This window comes from Mytilus trossulus, unplaced genomic scaffold, assembly GCF_036588685.1.
Source record: "Mytilus trossulus isolate FHL-02 unplaced genomic scaffold, PNRI_Mtr1.1.1.hap1 h1tg000244l__unscaffolded, whole genome shotgun sequence".
Taxonomy (NCBI): Eukaryota; Metazoa; Mollusca; class Bivalvia; order Mytilida; family Mytilidae; genus Mytilus; species Mytilus trossulus.
Genome location: NW_026963317.1, coordinates 760,875 through 783,839, shown reverse-complemented (window position 1 = coordinate 783,839; position 22,965 = coordinate 760,875). Strand labels below are relative to the sequence as shown.

The 22,965-nt window shown below is 31.3% G+C and overlaps 1 protein-coding gene across 1 annotated transcript in view; it reads left to right on the top strand.

Annotated features, from left to right (window-relative positions):
* Positions 1-22,965, top strand: part of LOC134701370 (L-asparaginase-like) — a 32,443-nt gene extending 9,478 nt beyond the window's left edge. The window contains exons 3-15 of the mRNA XM_063562509.1: positions 3,165-3,197; positions 6,818-6,926; positions 7,581-7,706; positions 10,190-10,273; positions 10,974-11,100; positions 11,617-11,729; positions 12,229-12,414; positions 14,952-15,065; positions 15,899-16,015; positions 17,269-17,364; positions 20,956-21,203; positions 21,571-21,670; positions 22,787-22,965. Of these exons, the coding sequence (XP_063418579.1) occupies positions 3,165-3,197; positions 6,818-6,926; positions 7,581-7,706; positions 10,190-10,273; positions 10,974-11,100; positions 11,617-11,729; positions 12,229-12,414; positions 14,952-15,065; positions 15,899-16,015; positions 17,269-17,364; positions 20,956-21,203; positions 21,571-21,670; positions 22,787-22,960 (1,627 nt within the window). The 3' untranslated portion in view covers positions 22,961-22,965. The remainder of the gene's footprint in view (positions 1-3,164; positions 3,198-6,817; positions 6,927-7,580; positions 7,707-10,189; positions 10,274-10,973; positions 11,101-11,616; positions 11,730-12,228; positions 12,415-14,951; positions 15,066-15,898; positions 16,016-17,268; positions 17,365-20,955; positions 21,204-21,570; positions 21,671-22,786) is intronic.

Here is a 22,965-nt window from a genome sequence, read left to right as displayed (position 1 = left end):
CGCCTATATGCGTCAATGGGGGTTAATGGGTTAATTCATACTCAGTATAAATTCTGTTGATTTTCAAGGTCATGCGTAAAATGTCAAGCATATATCTGATTAAGCATAGTCTGTTAACTATGATACACATTTTTAATTTGGTGGCAATGAGATGCTTTGCTTTGCAGTTTAAACTAATACCATTATTGGCATTAATGTTGTGCATTCTGCATGCTTTGTATAGTATTTTATTGTACCCAGCTTGAAACAGATAGAAATGCTCGGCTCAGCCTCACATTCTTCCGGTTTCTAAGCTTTGTACAAACAAATTTTATAATTCAAGACAATGTCATGAATGTATAGTTATTCTACATGTGTAATGATGTATGATAAGAAGACGCAACAGTTTATTGATTTTTTCTCCAATGATTACTGTGAACAACAGTTCAGTAAATTGTTGCATTACTTCTACTGTAAAATCAATATAATTGTGCACTACCCTAATACATACTGTTAAATTATTGCATATAATATTATCTGTCTGATGAACTCGGCTGCTTCAGAAGGCAAAGCAGAAATGAAATCAAAATTTCTCAAGAGAAATGTACACTTATAATTTACTTCAGTTCAAACAGAATTTGTTTTTACATTTCAATACCTTAGAATTTTGAACAGTTCTTAATAAAATTAAAGTTGTTAGAAAATAAGTTAACACACAAGTAAGTCAAAGAAACAAACTATGCAAAGTCTGTAAATATTTGAAAATTGAGTTGATATGCATATCTTTTAAAAACAGATAAAAAAATCATCCTTTTTGTAAATTAATTAAACTCATGTATGCATGTACATGTATACATGCACTTGCATAAGGTTGATTTTTATCAGAAGCAGCTCATATATTGTATTTAGGCTTTTTTTTAATGCATTTCTTGTTTTATTGCATTGATGGTATTGTTCCTGTTAAGTGAAGAAGATTATGGATTTTGATTCCTGGCAGGATCAAACAACAGACTTGAAAACTTGTATTTTATTCTTCTCTGCTTAGTACTGAGATTTAAGAGTAGGAGCAAACACTGGTCAGCTCAGAGTCAGAAAAATGTTCATATGGAAATAGATATAAGAAGATGTGGTTTGAGTGCCAATGAGACAACTCTTCATCCAAGTCATGCCTTAACATCTTCGCTAGCCAAGGGTTACGATCCACTCCTGCTCTCTTCACCCTTGGCGGATTGAGCCAACATTTGTGAAAACAATTTTGCGCCATCTGTCGGAAGATTTAATTCACGCCAATTCCGAAATACATTATTCCTGACCAATGATAGCACTTGAACTCTTCAATTTGGAGGTAAATACACAATAGTGTCTAGATTCTACACACTTGTAAAGCTGGAAACGAAAATATACATCAACATTCATGCATTTGTGCAGGAATGATACACAGGAACAGGTTGCATGTTGGTTTTGAAAATGCATTCGAATGCTGAATTTATATAATGATTTTACCACCAAACTAATCATATGAGAACAACATCTATGGAGCATATCACAAACACTTATAAAGATATAATTCACTGAATTGCCTTTAACATTTAAACTTATTGAAATTGTAAAATTATTTTTGGAAATATAATGAGGAAAAAGTTGATATAATACAGGGAAAAAGTTAGGTACACATGAGGTGATTCATTTAGAAAGCCACAAATGACCTTCATTCAGAATGAATCATCCTCAATCATCTTAATTCACAGTGAATCATCCTCATTCACCACATTTATGATTTAGAGTTATACATCCACAATCAGCAGATTTAGATTAAATCATCCTCAATCGCCTTCATTCACAGTGAATCATGATTCATCCACAATCAACACGTTCAGAGTCAATTATCCACAATTACCACATTCAGAGTGAACCATCCACAATCACCAGATTCAGAGTGAATCATCCACAATTACCACATTCAGAGTGCTCAATCCGCAATCACCACATTCACAATGAATCATCAACAATCACCTTCATTTAGAATGAGTCATCCATAATCACCACATTCAGAGTGAATCTTCCTCAATCACCACATTCAGAGTGAATCTTCCTCAATCACCACATTCACAGTGAATCATCCTCAATCACCACATTTAGAGTCAAACATCCACAATTACCACATTCAGATTGAATCATCCACAATTACCATTTTCACAATAAATAATCCATAATCACATTCATTCACAGTGAATAATCCACAATCACCACATTTAGAGTGAAACATCAACAATCACAAGCAATCTAATGTAATCATCTACAAGCACCAACAGTGAGAATGAATCATTCACAATCATCAAAATTGCAGAGTGAATCACCAGCATTGAGAGCATATCACTCACAGTCATCAATTTTACAGAGTTGATCAACATCATTGAGAGTGAATCACTCATAATCATTCATATTACAGAGTAAATCACCAGCATTGAGAGTAAATCACTCACAATCATCAATATTACAGAGTAAATCACCAGCATTGAGAGTGAATCACTCATTATCATCAACATTACAGCGTGAATTACCCACTATCATTAGCATTCTGATTTAATCATTCACAATCACTAGCATTTAATGTGATTCCTAATATATAAAAGCATTCAGAGGAAAAAAACCACAATAACAATCATTTAGTGTGAATCCTCCATACCAAACAACATTCAAAGTGAATAAACCACAATCACCAAAATTTAGTCGGGGAAAATCTATAATTTATTATCACCAACATTCAAAGTGAAACACCATTAATCATCAACATTTAGAGTGAAACACCTACAATCACCAGAATTGATATTGCACCCTTAAAAGACCAGCATTTAAATTGTATCACCAACATAAATGGCCACAAGCACCAGCATTTAAATTTGCATAATCCAAATCACTATCATTCAGTATGAATCATCTACATTCACCCACATTGAAATTGTATCACCCACAAACACCAGTATTGAAATTGTATCACTTAAAGTCACCAGCATTTAGAATGAATCGCCATAATCATCTGCATTCACAGTGAAACACCAACAATCTCCCCAATTCAAAGTGAATCACCAAGAATACCTAGCATATAATATGAAAAATCACAATTATTTGTAACTTTTAGGTGAATTGATACTGTAGTAATTAACATTTTTGGTATATTTTCATAGTTTTTATAACCATCCGGATCCAGATGTAAATAGGTAAAAATTCTATGTTGTTCACTTAACTTCTAACCATCCTTGGAAACTCAAGATTTTCTTTTGCATTCCTTTCTCTGTCTTACTGAAGTCAATAAATATAAACGATATGTTTTGACAACTTTTGGGAATAAAAAATGCATTCATTCGGCATTCAACTTTGATGTTAAAAGATATATTTTTTAAATGATATCACATATATAAATACAGTATCAGTTGAATATTTTAAGAATTTCTGTAAAGGAAGAACAAAATATCTCCTGCAGATACATTGTTTTACAAAATAAATATTGAACCAATCAAATCATTGTTCTATTTGACTTGAGGACTAGCAGAGAAAGGAATAGGAAAAGACAACCATGGGTTTCAATTGAGGACTAAATGTATTAAAACTTTTGCATGGCTAATTTACTGTTGTATGATTTTCATGGCTACTAATATTATAGTTTGGTTTCAGTGGCTACTTAATATTATTGTGTTGGTGTCTAGATGATAGTCGAATTGTTGTTCTTTGTTGTTTATCTCATAGAATCTAGATATTAATAAGGGCAGACAACTCAATTGTAACCCTCCTGTCTAAACAATTCTCAGTAACAGAAGTTGATACTAAAATTGCATAATAGAAGTAAGAATAATTGACTTGACTCTACTGAATAAAGTATTTTCCTGTTGTGCAATTTTAATTTCAACAACAAACAATCAATTTAAAACACTATAAAGCTTAAACTTTTATTTATCATACTTTATATTCATCTTGTCTTGTAATGTCTTTTCATCTCATGGTATATAGCTTCAATTGATATACTTAAAACATTCTAATACTACAGTTTTACAGTTAACTCAACTTTTTTATTATTTTTTAGTGCATTTTATACACAAATGCATACTTTACAAGGCCAAATACGGTAATTGTTTTTCTCTACAGTATGGAATTTCAGAATGAAGATTATTTCAGGCAATAGCTGTAGTATGCTTGGACCAGCTGACTACCAACTGTACACTGTTCTAAGTTGAATGTAGGCTTCCTTTTAATCTTGAAAATGTTCTTGCAAAAATTTCAATATGCAAAAAAAATGGTGTGTCTGACACATGCTTCCAGTGTAGCTGTTTATTAATGACTGCCAAATTAAATTATGATTTAAATTTGATTTTGATTTATATATCTTTTGCAATTGTTTGAATTTATTTAACTGTTGAGATTGTTTGAATTTGATACATATAATTTTGAACTAAAATTCAAAATAACTTTAAAAAGAAAATTAAGTAGTATATTATTTGATTTCTAAGCCAATTTCATTCGAAGAAGCAATAATATATAATAATGGCTAAGATATAAATGAGATGACAACTATTGTTTTATAGAATGATATATAGTTCAGTTGTAGGATTCATGAAAGATAGGTAATATAAGACTAGTGACAATATATTGTTAACCTTATAGCTTCCCATACTGATTTTGTTTAGATATTATAGTACGAGACTGCAGGCCAGAAAAAAAATGTCTTTATTTATGAAAAATTATACACCATAACCTTTCAAAGGGTTAGGAGAATTTTAGAAGTCTTTCAGGCACTGCAAACAAAGTTTAACTACAAATTCAGACATTAATGCAAGCATTTATCATTTGAAAATTCTTGCAAAAATGACTTCTGGCAAAAATGAAAAAAATCAAAATAATGTGATTAAAAAAAATTGATTGAAGAAACATCACTTCTAAAATAATGAATGCAAGGTTTATTATTGCAAATTGTGATACTGTCAAAATTTTTGCATTTATAAAACATACATCACATTCATTTCTGAATTTGCAGTATTATAATCTAGGCTTGACCTATTATTAATTTTATTATACATATCTACAGGTGTCTGCTATTGATGTTTTTGAGACATAAGTCATGCATGGTAAATATATGAGACCTTTTTAGCTCACCTGGCCCGAAGGGCCAAGTGAGCTTTTCTCATCACTTGGCGTCCGGCGTCCGGCGTCGTCCGTCGTCGTCGTCGTCGTCCGTCGTCGTCCTGCGTCCGGCGTTAACTTTTACAAAAATCTTCTCCTCTGAAACTACTAGGCCAAATTTAACCAAACTTGGCCACAATCATCATTGGGGTATCTAGTTTAAAAATTGTGTCCGGTGACCCCGCCAACTAACCAAGATGGCCGCCATGGCTATAAATAGAACATAGGGGTAAAATGCAGTTTTTGGCTTATAACTCAAAAACCAAAGCATTTAGGGCAAATCTGACATGGGGTAATATTGTTAATCAGGTTAAGATCTATCTGCCCTGAAATTTTCAGATGAATCTGACATTCCGTGGTTAGGTTGCTGCCCCTGAATTGGTAATTTTAAGGAAATTTTGTTGTTTTTGGTTATTATCTTGAATATTATTTTAGATAGAGATAAACTGTAAAAAGCAATAATGTTCAGCAAAGTAAGATTTACAAATAAGTCAACATGACCAAAATGATCAGTTGACCACTTTAGGAGTTATTGCCCTTTATAGTCAATTTTTAACCATTTTTCGTAAATCTTGGTAATCTTTTAGAAAAATCTTCTCCTCTGAACCTGCTGGGCCAAATTATTTGAAACTTGGCCACAATCATCATTGGGGTCTCTAGTTTAAAAATTGTGTCCGGTGACCCGCCAACTAACCAAGATGACCGCCATGGCTATAAATAGAACATAGGGGTAAAATGCAGTTTTTGGCTTATAACTCAAAAACCAAAGCATTTAGAGCAAATCTGACATGGGTAAAATTGTTAATCAGGTGAAGATCTATCTGCCCTGAAATTTTCAGATGAATTGGACAACTTGTTTTTGGGTTGCGGCCCCTGAATTGGTAATTTTAAGGAAATTTTGCTGTTTTTGGTTATTATATTGAATATTATTATAGATATAGGTAAACTGTAAACAGCAATAATGTTCAGCAAGGTCAGATTTACAAATAAGTCAACATGACCAAAATGGTCAGTTGACCTCTTTAGGAGTTATTGCCCTTTAAAGTCAATTTTTAACCATTTTTCGTAAATTTTATATATCTTTTACTAAAATCTTCTACTCTGAAACTGCCGTGCCAAATTGATCCAAACTTGGCCACAATCATCTTTGGGGTTTCTTGTTTAAAAAATGTGTCCGGTGACCTGGCCATCAAACCAAGATGGCCGCCACGGCTAAAAATACAACATAGGGGTAAAATGCAGTTTTTGGCTTATAACTCAAAACCCAAATAATTTAGAGAAAATCTGACATGAAGTAAAATTGTTAATCAGGTCAAGATCTATCTGCCCTGAAATTTTCAGATGAATTGGACAACCTGTTTTTGGGTTGTGGCCCCTGAATTGGTAATTTTAAGGAAATTTTGCTGTTTTTGGTTATTATATTGAATATTATTATAGATTTAGGTAAACTGTAAACAGCAATAATGTTCAGCAAAGTAAGATCTACAAATAAGTCAACATGAACGAAATGGTCAATTGACCCCTGTAGGAGTTATTGACCTTTGTAGTCAATTTTCAATCTGCTTCCTTTGTTTAATATTCACATAGACCAAGGTGAGCGACACAGGCTCTTTAGAGCCTCTAGTTTAGTCTTTGTTTTATTAACTGTTTATTTATATTTTTGTAGGTATAGCAAAGGAAAAAGGATATTATACAAAATAATTGAATATGATCCGTTATTAGATTCCAGTAACATGAACATGACTGACTGGTTCAGAATAGCTACAGATATACATGTATGTATGCTGAATATCATGTGTGTGTGTGTGTTGGGGGGGGGGGGGGGGGCAGTGGGGCAGTATTTACATGAACCACAATACATGGGACTAATTTGTTCAGATCAATGTTCTGGGGTATAAATAAAGTGTCCAATATAAATGATGTGGTATGCTACTAATGCTACTAACCCTCTTTGGATTTGAAGTGGAGTCACAAATTTATTGCACATAGGACATTTTTTCTGAATTTACCGTTTATTATTATATCCAATTATTTTGATCACATTTCATGTATTTATTTATGTGAAATATAGAACATCCATTTTTCATCCAATTTAAGGCTAATACTAAGGCTTTTCTACCTCAGGCATAGATTACCTTAGCTGTATTTGGCAAAACTTTTCGGAATTTTGGTTCTCAATGCTCTTCAACTTCGTACTTTATTTGGCCTTTTTAACTTTCTTGGATTCGAGCATCACTGATGAGTCTTTTGTAGACGAAACTCGTGTCTGGCGTTTATATGAAATTTAGTCCTGGCATCTATGATGAGTTTATTTAGTATATGAGCTGTTTCTAGAAACATTATATCTATCCTAGGTGATAGTATATTTCACTTTCCATTCTGTCGATTTGTACTGCTATATATGTGTACTAACATTTATACTTTTATAGAGCCATTATGAACAGTTTGATAGTTTTATAGTACTCCACGGAACAGATACAATGGCCTATACTGCTTCAGCATTGTCTTTCATCTGTGAAAATCTGGGCAAGCCAATCATACTGACTGGATCACAGGTATGGTAATTTATAAAGTTTTATACATTAGAATTATGGGAATAAAAGGAGATGTGAGGTGTGTGTCCATGAGTCAGCAACCAAACAAAGAAATGAGCTAATAGACATTTTAAGGGCAATATGCAATCTTCAACAATACATCAGATTTTTATACAGTATGTCCATCTCTTAATCCTAGAGAATCTGTTAAATTTGTGAATAGATAAGTCAGTTCTCATCAGTATATTTTATCAAGATTAATTGCTCTGTTGTACACAACATTAAAACAGCAATCCAACAAAGTTAACAGACAAGGTAAAGATAACTGAGATAAAAATTAACAACTAAAGGTCACTGTACGTTCTTCAACAATGAGAAAAAACAATACTGGACGGGTATTGTTTTTTCTCATTGTTGAAGACTGTACAGTGCGGCGGATAGTCACCTATTGAGTATGAAGTTGACAATTGATCTCTAGCTTTTTTAAGTTTTATGTCTTGTTTTGGCAAAAAAAACTTGCATAAAAGCAACTTGTGACAAAATATTATACTAAACAGACGACTGTATTATAAATTATTTTTTAGTTTCCTTCAGAATTTACTTTTCACATACATGTATTGAAATCAGATATACATTCAGAAGAAAATTTGTCAATGGATTTACTTACATAATGTATATGTTATTTATAATATTTGCTGCTAGCGTATCGTGGAAATATAAGTTGAAATTTGTATATGAATCACAGGTTGACATGAGTGGTACTATCCAAATCAACGTTTGCACCAGTTTCTAGGTTTTTTTCAAACTTCATTATTTTTTTACCTCTTTTTGAACATGAATTATATATTTTGCCTCTCTTTTTATTTTATTTTTTTATTTTTCCTTATATATGCAGTACATGTACTAATTTTTAGCTCACTTGACCCTAACCGGACACATGAATTGGAACCATCCATTGACATTGTTGTCAGTTATTGCAAAAGTTTTCTTCACAAAAAAAATAAAAAAATACACAACATATAATCAAAATAACTCTTTATAGAAGTTGTTGCCTGTAAAAGAGATTTTCCCTATTTTTTGAGTTTGTGGCTAATTTTCTTGAAAACTGTAATCAATATAAATGATTAGAAAAATAAGATAAACAAATAAGTCAACTCACTCACCAAAAATGTTTACATGGTTGCTGTTATTGAATGAAATCAATGTCCTTAGAACCAGAAATCTATACTTACCGGAATGTATTCTCAAAGTGGTACAGGATCATATCAACAATCTTACATTAAGTGTTAGAGGATGACTGATATATTTTTATGGAAGCATTTTGTTTGATGACCCAGCTTTCTGTTTTTTTCTCTTTCTTTTCTGGTATACAGTTTTTCTATTTGTGATATTTAAAAAAATTTTTTTTACATCTATTTCCAATATTCAGATACTTTATACCTTGTATTTATATTTCTGCTTTAATTTAGTTTTTAACATACTAAAATAACACTTTTTTGTAGATTTTTATACAAGTGTATAATAACTATTAATTTTTTTATATGAACCTTTTTAAGTTATGAGTTTCAATACCACAGTATTATGAAGAAAAGGAGTTGTGGAATATGTCAACCAGACAGCAATCTAATATATACATGTATAATACAAAAAAATCCATATATAGGTCAACACTGTACTTGTTGTCGTAATCAATTGTCCTTACTACATACCAGGCGCTGAAGTGTTCTTAGAATGAGTTATACATATTTTTGCGTCAGTTTTAGAATTGTGGCCCTTGTTTCCTCAATTCAAAAAAATATTTTATTTTATTTTTTATAATCCCTCAATGAAATTGATTATAATTATTGTGTGCAACATATATAGGTTATAGTCTGAAGCCCTTTACTGGGTTATATTTTATATTTACAAATTTTTGTTCTATTCAAGAATAATTTAATTTTAGATGTAATGCGTCTTCTGATTGGCTGATATTATTTTGTTATCAGCCCATAGACATAATTAAGTCATGTGACCGTGACGTCATCAACATTTTTTCATGGTTCTCTACTGTTTAAAATGGAATTTAGAATTAAATTATAAACAATGACTGTAATATTTTATCTGTCTATTTGAAATAACATAACAAATGTGGTGCACACTGTTAAATAACCCGCTACGCACGTTAATCAGTGTGCACCAATTTTTTTTATGTTATTTCTTCATGGACAGAAAAATATTACAGTCTTCCTTAAATGATTGCCCATAGTATTGAAAAAAATGTGAACTTTGTTGGTGCATGCTGATGAAGACATCACTCAAATAAATTGAAATCCAGAAAATAAAGAGCCGAAGTTTGCAAAAAAAACCAAACCAACCAGACATTAAGAGATGTTATTAGTCTTTGATTATAGATAGGCACAGAAATGTTAAGTTCTAAATATTGTTTACTTTAGTCTTTACAAAAAGTTGATTGAAATAATGAATTTGTTTGAATGAATCATCAAATGTTATTTTATCATTCGCAGATACCAATATTTGAGATAAGAAGTGATGGAAGAGACAATTTTTTGTCATCCTTGATATTTGCTGGACATTACTGCATTCCAGAAGTAGGTTGTTTCATAAATGATTGCTTCTCATATTTTACTGTGACTTGACTTAAATTTGCCACTCCAGAATCTCAAGGAATATGTTCATTGTGCTCGTACCCAACAACTACAATAATGTCACATGTTTGGTTAAATTTCTCACGTTTAGGACTTTGTTAACCAATCACATCATTTTGGACTACGCTTTTAAAAGTGTTACTCAGAAATCATTAGATTCTGAAATGGTGAATAGCAGTTCTGAATTTAGAATAAAATAAAATTGATAATTCAACATTTTATCAGACTGCCTGTATTAAGTTGTGCATGTAAAAAAAGAATACTGAGTTATTTATTTTAATGGGTACCAGTTATCTTGGATTAAGGTAAATTTGATTTTCTGGTTTTGCCAAAGTCTCCTTTATACAAGCCTAAATATGTACGCTTTTTTGAACATTTAAATATGTGGTTTTTATAAAAAAGAAGATGTGGTATGATTGCCAATGAGACAATTCTCCAGAAGAGACCAAAATGACATAAAAATTAACAACAATAGGTCACTGTATGGCCTTCAACAATGAGCAAAGCCCATACTGCATAGTCCCAAGTATGACAATGTAAAACAATTCAAAGGGAAAACTAACATGTCTACCAATGAAATTTAATGTATTACTAATGTTCTTCTTTTGAAGGAAAATGTAATTGTTTTGATTTTGTTAATTAGGTGATGGTTTCTTTTGACAACAAAATTTTGAGAGGAAACAGAACATCAAAGAAAGATTCATCCAGTTTTGATGCATTCTGGTCACCAAATCTTCCTCCATTAGCTAATCTGGAAATCAAAGTAACAGGTATGATAATTACTTTATTGGAGAAAAAAATCTTTCATTAGGGAACAATCATTTAAATTCTAGGGGAGGGGTGTTGGGTTATGGTTTTTCCTAAAAAAAATATTCTGATCAAGAAGATGACAAAAAAATTATTCTGAATGCAAATTTTCGCTATACCTTATAGTGTTAAATTTGGAAAGAATTGATAGCATCGAAAAACTAAATTAATTTGTTCATGCTGTGCTCGAAAAATAATTTGATATCAGAAAAAAACATACCGGTAACCTCCCCTTGAAGTTGGTTGCTCCCTTATTATAATTATCAAATTTGTTTCTCATGTGAAAATATTGGTTTTATTTCACTGGGAAATCAAAGTAAATCATTGCAACCAATGAAACGACTAATTTTATTAAATTTGGTTGTGTGAGAATGTCTGCTGAGTTCGTGTGAAAAAAACCTGCAAATTTACATTGGGTATTTATACTTTGATCTATGGATCTTGTGATTCTTTATAGAAGTCTTAATTTATTTTTGTAGTTGATTGGGATGCTATATATAGATCTGGATCTATGGAGAAGTTTTCAGTGGCTACAAATCTGTGTAGAAATGTTGGTGTATTGAGGTTGTTCCCAGGAATCACTGCACAGACTGTAAGTTTAAATAACTTAGGGATCATTAGTTATCTCTTAGCAAGGTAATCTTGTCTTCTCACCTGGGGAAGAAATAAGGTCTTTTACCATAACATCGTTATGGTCCTTAGTTGTTTACCTTAGAATTGACACAGAGCAAATCAAAAATTTTGTGATCTTGATTTCAGCAAAACATGTACTCATCAAACTTTGGAAGATACTCCCATCTCAGAAATGATATAATATCAACTTCTAAAAGCCATTCCTGTAAATAATAGTGCAGATTTTTTTTCTTGATTAGCCCAAATCAAAAGTAAAGTCTTAGTGTAGCAATTTTCCTGATTTTTTTAATACTTTTCCATGGGTTTAAGGGTAAAGTTTTATGACAAGTGCCCCATAATTTAATTTAAGCTATAATTTTGACTCACTACTGCATTTTTCTGTCTAGATTGTTAATAGTATTGGTGCTGATATATTGTAACTGAACATTTAAATTCAATGATCAAAATGTGTTTTGTAGGTTCGTGCATTTATGTCGACACCAATGCAGGGTGTAGTATTACAGACCTATGGAGTAGGTAACGCCCCCAGTAATAGACCTGACCTTTTACTGTCGTTTAAAGAGGCTACAAATATGGGAGTTATCATTGTCAATATTACTCAGTGTACAAGAGGATTCGTTGACACATCTTATGAGACAGGAAAGGTAATCTTTGCTTGTGGATTAAATTAAATGGGGTAATTAATTTAGGCCCTATGAAAACCTAAGGAAGAAAAAAATTAGAAATGTAAATATTTGATCCAAATCTTAAGTTTATTTGTTCCTTTTATGGTTCTACTCAATTCGTCTGAGTTCAAGCTATGCCTAGTAAACCCAATTAAGTTACCATAGGCAAAGTAAAATGAGTGGAAACTGCTAAATCAAAGATTTTGAAATTGTAAATTTAGGGCAATACCAGCAGAATCTACCAGATTAAGCCAGATTTTGTATGATAAACAGAAAAAAATAAGTTCAATATTTTGAAAAAGATATGTAAATTGTTGTAATATATTTCTAAAAAAAATTATTCCTTTTTTCCATGAATGGTCTATATAATATAATTAATTGTTGATAATTTATGTATAAAGATAAGAAATAAGGTAAGCTTAAGCAAAGTCTGCACTTCTTTCTGATGCATGTATTACATATGGTGCAATATGTACGGTTTATATAGGGTTGGTACAATTTTTTAACAATTTAACTCTCAAAGTAATTCACTATCCAATTCAGTTAATTTGATGCCAATCTACTGTTTTGGAATAACTGAACTCAAAATTGTAACTGATATTTTTCTGCCAAAATGATAAAACATTTCACCTAGTTCAAATTGTTCTGTCCAATATGTAGATGAAATATTTGTCATTGTTTGCAATCATCCTATTGTTGAGGGAACTTGTGGTAGCAATTAAAAAGACCCAGCAGCAAATATTTAATGCAACTTTTAAACCATTAAAGTTACTGCAAAAAGTAGGATAAAAATGATATGAAAAAGATTCTATGACACGTGTCCCTCTAATGAATTTCTCTTTAAGAGAATCTCCCACTTTGAAGGTTAAAAAGATGACATCTTTGTGCTTCAGAATATTTACAGATATATTCTTTAACTATTTTTAACAATGCAATTTTCATTGAAATGCACTTAGTTTGCTTGTACAGACATTATTTGATTTCACAGTATAGTTGTATTCGCTTAGGCTAAACAAATTAGTTCAATATATAGTTCACAATTTGTAAAGTTATATTCACAACATCATAATTTGAAAACATTTGGTTCAGAATCACAAAAAAATTCTAAATTGAAGTTCCTTTTAAATTGATTCCTCTTGATACACCAAATTATCAAAAGATCAATGTTAACATAACATTTCTAAAAAAAAACATTTTTTGTGGTTGCTCGCAACTGCTTAGGTACATCTCACAAGTTTTGAGTTGATTCAACAACATCTCAAATGTTTTGACTTGATTCACCAATATCTCAAAAGTTTTGCTGTGATTCAACAATATCTAAAATGTTTTGACTTGATTCACCAATATTTCACAAATTTTGCTGTGATTCACCAACCTCTTACAAGTTTTGAGTTGCTTCACCAACATCTCAAAAGTTTTGATGTGATTCAACAATATCTAAAATGTTTTGACTTGATTCACCAACATCTCATGTTTTGACTTGATTCACCAACATCTCAAAAGTTTTGACTTGATTCACCAACATCTCAAGTTTTGACTTGATTCACCAACATCTCACAAGTTTTGACTTGATTCATCAACATTTCAAAAGTTTTGACTTGATTCACCAATATCTTAAAAGTTTTGCTGTGATTTGCCATTATCTTAAAAGTTTTGCTTTGATTTGCCATTATCTTAAAAGTTTTGCTGTGATTTGCCATTATCTTAAAAGTTTTGATTTGATTCACCAACATCTCAAAAGTGTTGATGTGATTCAACAATATCTAAAATGTTTTGACTTGATTCACATACATCTCAAAAGTTTTCACATGATTCACAAACATCACAAAAAGTTTTACTTTGATTCACCATTATCTTAAATGTTTTGACTTGATTCACCAACATCTCATGTTTTGACTTGATTCACCAACATCTCAAGTTTTGACTTGATTCACCAACATCTCACAAGTTTTGACTTGATTCATCAACATTTCAAAATTTTGACTTGATTCACCAATATTTCAAAAGTTTTGACTTGATTCACTATTACCTCAATAGTTTTGACTTAATTCACCATTATCTTAAAAGTTTTGCTGTGATTTGCCATTATCTTTAAAGTTTTGCTTTGATTTGCCATTATCTTAAAAGTTTTGCTGTGATTTGCCATTATCTTAAAAGTTTTGCTGTGATTTGCCATTATCTTAAAAGTTTTGCTGTGATTTGCCATTATCTTAAAAGTTTTGATTTGATTCACCAACAATTCAAAAGTTTTGACTTGATTCACCAACATCTCACACATTTTATCATGTGATTTACCACCATCTCACAAGTATTGCTTGATTCAATAACTCAGAATTATTGCCTTGACTCACCAACAATACATGTATATGCTGTCATGACTAATAGTTGAAAATTTTCAACTCTCCAAAATCTCACAAATTTGGTTTAAATTTATAAGTGTTCATTTATACATTGGTTTAGTTTCTGAACTCACCAAATTTGAATTTGTTCATATATCTCTGTTATATACTTTCCAGGCATTGTCAGATGTTGGAGTTATTGGAGGGGGAGATATGACCCCAGAAGCAGCACTGACTAAGCTATCTTACATACTGGGAAAGGAAACCTACACAAATGAAAAGAAAAGGACTGTGAGTATTTTTCATTGTCAGCCATGAGTGGGATGCTAACAGGGTAAAGGTATGAAAGATAATACAGCTTTGGTAAAGTTGCTGGTTAAACCTGGGAAGGATTGTAACCATGTCAATATCAGGAAATTTCAGAAGGAATAAAAGAATCCTAAAGCTATTTTCAAATTTTAATTTGTTGTGAAATTTTTCATATTAATCAAATATTATACATTTTGTACCAAAGGAGTCAGTCAAAATTCCACATAGTATTTATATTTTTATAGATTTAGGTCTCAATAAAGTCATATTAAGAGACTTGTAGATTATTGTGAGATTTGGCCAAGAATCATCCAAGCTTGAAATACCAATGATAATCTGTATATCTGTATTTTGCCTTTTAGGTCTTTGGTGTTTAAATTGACAACAGCACATGCCCCCTTAGTTTTAGCAATTCTTTTCTCTCTGAAGTGAGTTGCTATATGAAAAATAATCACAATAAAGTTCTGTGATTTTTTTTTTTACAAAATAGCGATAAGTAATGTATTTTGCAGTAGCTTCCATTATGAGCTTAATACATTTTTTTTTTACGAATATTTAACATAAATTCAAAACTTGGGAATGAATTCAGAAACATTTTAGTTACAATCTTAAATTTCATGATAAAAACAATATACTCACATTGTCAGAATATGTTCTGTATTTGAACTAGCTACTAAAAATGATAAGAGCTGGGAAGAGCCTCAGTGGAAAAATATTACGTGTCTTCATTTTCATGATCAGAAGTATTGATACTGCTTGTCAGTTCTTTAAATGATTGTTCTGTCTGGATATATTTTTATCTTCTTTATTGATAGATGATGAGTCGTAATCTGAGAGGAGAGATGAAGGTTGTGGTCAAGGAAGATATGTCTATAATGGATTTTGAGTTGATAGAAGGCGTGGCTAAAACATTATGTCTTAGTAGTAAAGAGGTAAATAATTTAAACTATTTATATATAATTCTTATATGATTTGCATATTTACAAAAACTTGGATGTTTTGAATTGTTAAAATTTCTTTTCTAGGCTTGCATTTAGATAGACCAAGCTGACAAACTTATGTAAACTGTGTCGATTTTACTTTGATAGATATTCACGTGCCATATATGAAAGTTGAATATAAAATAATATTGAATGTATAAATACCATTCCAGTTCAAAAGAATATGATAAATGTCAAGTTTTATCAGAGATTTGATATGTAAACTGGGACGATCCACTCACAGACTGCACATAAGTCTTCCTGTCTAATGCAATACATGTAGTATCTTTAAACATGATACCATCTTGAAAGAACATTTGCTACATTGTACATTTTGTTTCGTAGCCATTAGGTCATCAGAAGTTAATGAAAGATAACATAACACTTTTGATGAATGAAAGCTATTTAATCAAAAGTTGAGGTTGGGATGTGTTGAAAACGTAGAATTCTGAACGTTATAAAAATACACCATCTTTGCAGAAAATAATACAATTCATTTGCAAACAGTCCCATCCAAAAAACATCTCTCTCCTCTCAGGGGATTATCACACTATGTCAAAATAATGGGAATATAGATTTCACAACTGCAACAAGTGTGTTACGATATTTCTCCACTCGATACAGTTAAATTTTAATATTTAAAGCGTGAGGCTTTGCTGAGCTTTTTAAATAGTTAAAAGTTAACTGTCGAGAGTGGAGAAATATCATAATATATGAGTTATAGTGGTGGAATCTGTTTCTCTAATGATTTTTATCCTTCTTTTACAAAGAAAGTTGTGTACTTTTTATGTGTCGTCATCAGGCATGGTCACCTTTATTCATGACGTTACAATAGGGAAATTCAGAAGAAACAAAGAAAATTCAACGTCGCAATAAAATTTCGACCAATTTATTATAAAAATTTTTCACTAGAGATTAGAAATAATTTTCTCACAATTGTCAGGAAATGTGAAAAAAGCACGAAAATTAGAGAAACAATGTTAATATGGTTTTGTGTAATCATGGACTTGTAGACAAAGTAACAGTCACAACAGGGGGAAAGCCCTGTAGATGCATAAAGTATGAATGGTAGAGTTTTTGACACTTTAGTGCTTAGACTTCTTATTTAAGAATTTATTGAAGGACATGAGAGAGAAAACCTCCCTTATATGCCCTTTTTTTTTCTTGAATAGCAATGACACATGATATATTTTTGTGTATTACAGGAAGTAGTCAAATTAAAGGATGCATTGTATCCCAATCTGATGTGTACCTCGGCTAAGACTGGAGATATCCTTGCTTTAGAGAAACTTAGAGGAACAGTAAGTAGGACATTTATATGTAAATATGACAGCAACCAAACAAAACAAGTTCATAAAAGCATATTTTAGGTATCATAAGGATTAGTATTTTAGGTGAGAAATCTTATAACTTTATGGTTGCATTATGTTAGTTATTTTAAGTTAGGTCTAATCTCTTCTGTTCATATAAAGATTAGTTGTAGTAAATGAATTTTTAACAGATTTTTGTGACAAAAATGTCGGTTATTGATTTGGGGATGTATGGGGGGCGGGCGGCCGGGCAAATGTTGTCTGTGCATTAACTCATGAACCGTTCAACCAAAGCTTTTGAAATTTTAATATGTTGTGTCTGACAACTAAATGAAGGCCAAGTTAAATAATGGCGATTTTGACTTTTACCATTGAGGAGTTATGGTTCTTGAAAGATTGAAAAATGGAGTTTCCAGTCGTATTTGTGCATTTACCCATGAACTGTGCTACCAAAGCTTCCCAAATTTTAATATGTTGTTACTGATGACAAAATGGAGGTCAAGTTCAATAATGACGATTTTGACTTCAACCGTTCAGGAGTTATGGTTCTTGAAAGATTGAAAAATGAAGTTTCCAGTCGTGTCCGTGCATTTACGCATGAACTGTTCTACCAAAGCTTCCCAAATTTTTAATATATTGTTACTGATGACAAAATGGAGATCAAGTTCAATAATGGCGATTTTGACTTTTATCGTTCAGTAGTTATGGTTCTTGAAAGATCGTAAAATGGCGTTTCCAGTCGTGTCCGTGCATTTACGCATGAACTGTTCTACCAAAGCTTCCCAAATTTTAATATATTGTTACTGATGACAAAATGGAGATCAAGTTCAATAATGGCGATTTTGACTTTTATCGTTCAGTAGTTATGGTTCTTGAAAGATTGTAAAATGGCGTTTCCAGTCGTGTCCGTGCATTTACGCATGAACTGTTCTACCAAAACTTCCCAATTATTTATATGTTGTTACTGATGACTAAATGGAGGTCAAGTTCAATAATGATGATTTTGAATTTGACCGTTCAGGAGTTATGGTTCTTAAAGGATTGAAAAATGGTGTTTCCAGTCGTGTCTGTGCAGTTTCTCATGAACCATTCAACCAAAGCTTTTGAAATTTTTATATGTTGTTACTGATGACAAAATAGAGGTCAAGTTTAATAATGACGATTTTGACTTTTACTGTTCAGGAGTTATGGTTCTTGAAAGATCGTAAAATGGCGTTTCCATTCACGTTGTTGCGTTTACTCATGAACCATTCAATCTAAGCTTTTCAGACTACAAAATGGAAGTCAAATTTGATATTGACGATTTTCACTTTCACAATTCATCAGTAATGGTTCTTGTGATATTGCCAGGACACAAATAAATGTTAATAAATCCGGTTTGTTGTCGTTATGACAGCCTCTTGTTATAACTTACATTGAAAACTTTAATGTAAACCTTGTAATGTGATTCTTTTTAAAGTCTAATATTTCCCAAGTATTTACATCAACTTTCTGTAGAACTCTTTTCTAACGTTCTTTGTTAATTCACTTATTTTCAGTTGAATATATTGAATTTTCAAACAGTTGATAATTATGAGGTTTCAGAACATTTTACTTGCATGTTTTTTAAAAAGTAATCTTTTTTATGTATAATTATACGACCGCAAATTTTGAAAAAAATTTCGTCGTATATTGCTATCACGTTGGCGTCGTCGTCGTCGTCGTCCGAATACTTTTAGTTTTCGCACTCTAACTTTAGTAAAAGTGAATAGAAATCTATGAAATTTTAACACAAGGTTTATGACCATAAAAGGAAGGCTGGTATTGATTGTGGGAGTTTTGGTCCCAATATTTTAGGAATTAGGGGCCAAAAAGGGCCCAAATAAGCATTTTCTTGGTTTTCGCACTATAACTTTAGTTTAAGTTAATAGAAATCTATGAAATTTTGACACAAGGTTTATGACCACAAAAGAAAGGTTGGGATTGATTTTGGGAGTTTTGGTTTCAACAGTTTAGGAATAAGGGGCCAAAAAAGGGGCCAAATAAGCATTATTCTTGGTTTTCGCACAATAACTTTAGTTAAAGTAAATAGAAATCAATGAAATTTAAACACAATGTTTATGACCACAAAAGGAAGGTTGGTATTGATTTTGGGAGTTTCGGTCCCAACAGTTTAGGAATTAGGGGCCAAAAAGGGACCCAAATAAGCATTTTTCTTGGTTTTCGCACCATAGCGTTAGTATAGGTAAATAGAAATCTATGAAATTTAAACACAAGGTTTATGACTATAAAAGAAAGGTTGGTATTGATTTTGGGAGTTTTGGTCCCAACAGTTAAGGAAAAAGGGGCCCAAAGGGTCCAAAATTAAACTTTGTTTTGATTTCATCAAAATTGAATAATTGGGGTTCTTTAATATGCCGATTCTAACTGTGTATGTAGATTCTTAATTTTTTGTCCCGTTTTCAAATTGGTCTACATTGAGGTCCAAAGGGTCCAAAATAAAACTTAGTTTGATTTTAACAAAAATTGAAACCTTGGGGTTCTTTGATATGCTGAATCTAAAAATGTACTTAGATTTTTGATTATTGGCCCAGTTTTCAAGTTGGCCCAAATCGAGGTCCAAAATTAAACATTGTTTGATTTCATCAAAAATTGAATAATTGGGGTTCTTTGATATGCCAAATCTAACTGTGTATGTAGATTCTTAATTTTTGGTCCAGTTTTAAAATTGGTCTAAATTAAAGTGCAAAGGGTCCAAAATTAAACTAAGTTTGATTTTAACAAAAATCAAATTCTTGGGCCTCTTTGATATGCTGAATCTAAACATGTACTTAGATTTTTGATTATGGGCCCAGTTTTCAAGTTGGTCCAAATCAGGATCTAAAATTATTATATTAAGTATTGTGCAATAGCAAGTCTTTTCAATTGCACAGTATTGTGCAATGGCAAGAAATATCTAATTTCACAATGTTGTGAAATAGCAAATTTTTTTTTAATTAAGAGTTATCTTTCTTTGTCCAGTAAAGTAAGCAAGAAATATCTGCAAGAATTTTTTTTAATTGGAGTTATCTTTCTTTGTCCAGAATCAACTTAAAACTTTGTTATATACAATATACAATGTATATTCACTTTTTACTACCAACTGATAAATTTAAATTATCTTTACCATTCAGTGATAACAAGCAGTTTTTTTACATCTTAATATTTTATGATGTATTTAAATGAGTAGTAATTGTTGCAAACTCCATTAGAATATTTTAATTGAAATTAGTTTTGGAATAAGGGAAAGGGGGATGTGATTAAAAAAAAATTTTCATTTGAAATTTCATAAATAAAAAGAAAAATTCTTCAAACATTTTTTTGAGAGGATTAATATTCAACAGCATAGTGAATTGCTCTAAGAGAAAACAAAAAATTTAAGTTCATTTGAATACATTCATTCTGTGTCAGAAACCTATGCTGTGTCAACTATTTAATTACAATCCAAATTTAGAGCGGAATCCAGCTTGAATGTTGTGTCCATACTTGCCCCAACTGTTCAGGGTTCAACCTCTGCGGTCGTATAAAGCTACGCCCTGCGGAGCATCTGGTTTTTGTTTAAAGGGAGGTAACTTTACCTCAGCAAACCAAGATGGTCGAACAGCTTTACATGTGGCTTCTAGAGAAGGACATTTAGAGGTTGTACAATATTTGTTACAACACGGCGCAAGTGTCCATGCAAAAGATCTAGATAAGAAAACTCCATTGATGGATGCTGTTCAAAACAAACATTTCAGCATTATATCAATACTTGTACAGACTGGGGCTGTCATAACATTACAACCAGTCCTTCTTGCCATGGAATTATGTAGGTATGTAGCTTAAAATGGAGTAAGCGAGATTGTTACAAGTGGAATTCTAAAAAAATGCATGACAAAACTCTGAAAGTAAATATTGGTTTAAACTGAGATTTTGTCGTTGATGACGTCATGAATTTTAAAGATTTTTTTGGTTACTCTCTGTGGGAAATATTATATTACTTTACAATAATAAGTTAATATTGTATGAAGTAAGCAATTAATAGAAAAAAACATTTAACTGATGTAGTCTTAAAAACTTGTTTAACAAGAATCTACTTCACACTATTTTTTCAGCTGGTTCAATTTTCTTCTTCAGAATTTGGAAAAGTTGACATTAATGGGAATAGAAGAAATAATAAATCATATCATTTTCTTGTAGGGCTGCATCTCAAGAAGATATTGACTCATTAAAGGCCTGGAAAATTGCTGGAGCTGATTTGAATGAAAGTGATTATGACAATAGAACAGCTTTACATGTGGTAAAAGTATTTTTATAACAGAAATAGTTTCTCCCAATTCTAAAGCTTTTGATAAACAATTGCAGATAAACTCATCATAGATATCAGGACTAAATTTAGTATATACGCCAGACGCTCATTTCGTCTACTGAAGACTCATCCAAAAAAAAGTTTAAAATGACAAATAAAGTACGAAGTTGAAGAGCATTGAGAACCGAAATTCCTAAAAGTTTTGCTAAATACAGTTAAATTAATCTATGCCTAAGGTAGAAAAGCCTTAGTATTTCAAAAAATCAAAAATTTATTCACAGTTAATTTATAAATCTAACCATATTAACTATTGCAGGTGACTAAAGTCAATGTTTGTCGTCATTTTTGACAAAGAAATTTAATGTCAATTATATGACAGCATTGTAAGCATTTGTAGCTTTAGTACTTGCACATGTGACAATAAACAATTAGTTACTTTGATATGTTTGATCTTATATGCAAGCACTGTATGACACCAAATTAAGGAATCACAAAAGGTTTTCTGTGGAAACTTGTACAAAAACACTTGTACACGCTTTGCACAAATGTTTTGAAATATGCAAAGCTGGAACTTTTTCTAGTGACATAATTTTGAAGGCCAGCACATCTCATATATTGTATAATGTATGCACACTTCCAGATACCACTTCATTTAAACTCTGGTGGATAGTTGTGTCATTGGCAATCATACTAGTATTCATCTTCTAAATTTTATTATATGACATTGCTATATTTTACATATATGCCATTCTTGCTGATAGAGTCAATATCAAAAACAAAAATGCCATGATTACATTTTTATGTATTATAAATTCAGAAATTATTGCAATGTTTTTGTTGTTACTAAAAATGGGACAGGATTATAATAAAACAATAATTAAAACTGACATTTTGAAATTTTTTATATGAATTAAACAGGTTTTTTTTCAATATCACAAAAATTAAAATAATATTTTAGTCTGAAATGACAAAATTGCAATAATAAATGAACACAATAATTTCTGAATTGACAGTAAATATGAAGTTATAGCTGATGGTATATTCAAAATGAACTTAGCAAACATGTTATAATGATAATTTTATAAAATATTGGATTATTTTTTACAGGCTGTAAGTTTAGGACATGTTGAAACTGTAAAATATCTGCTGGACAATGGAGCATCCTGGATGTTAAATGATGCATTTGGAAAAACAGCAGAAGAGCATGCAGAATTATTAGGAAGAACAGAAATATTAAAATTGATCAGTGAGGCTAACGAAAATCATACACAAGGAACATAATTATT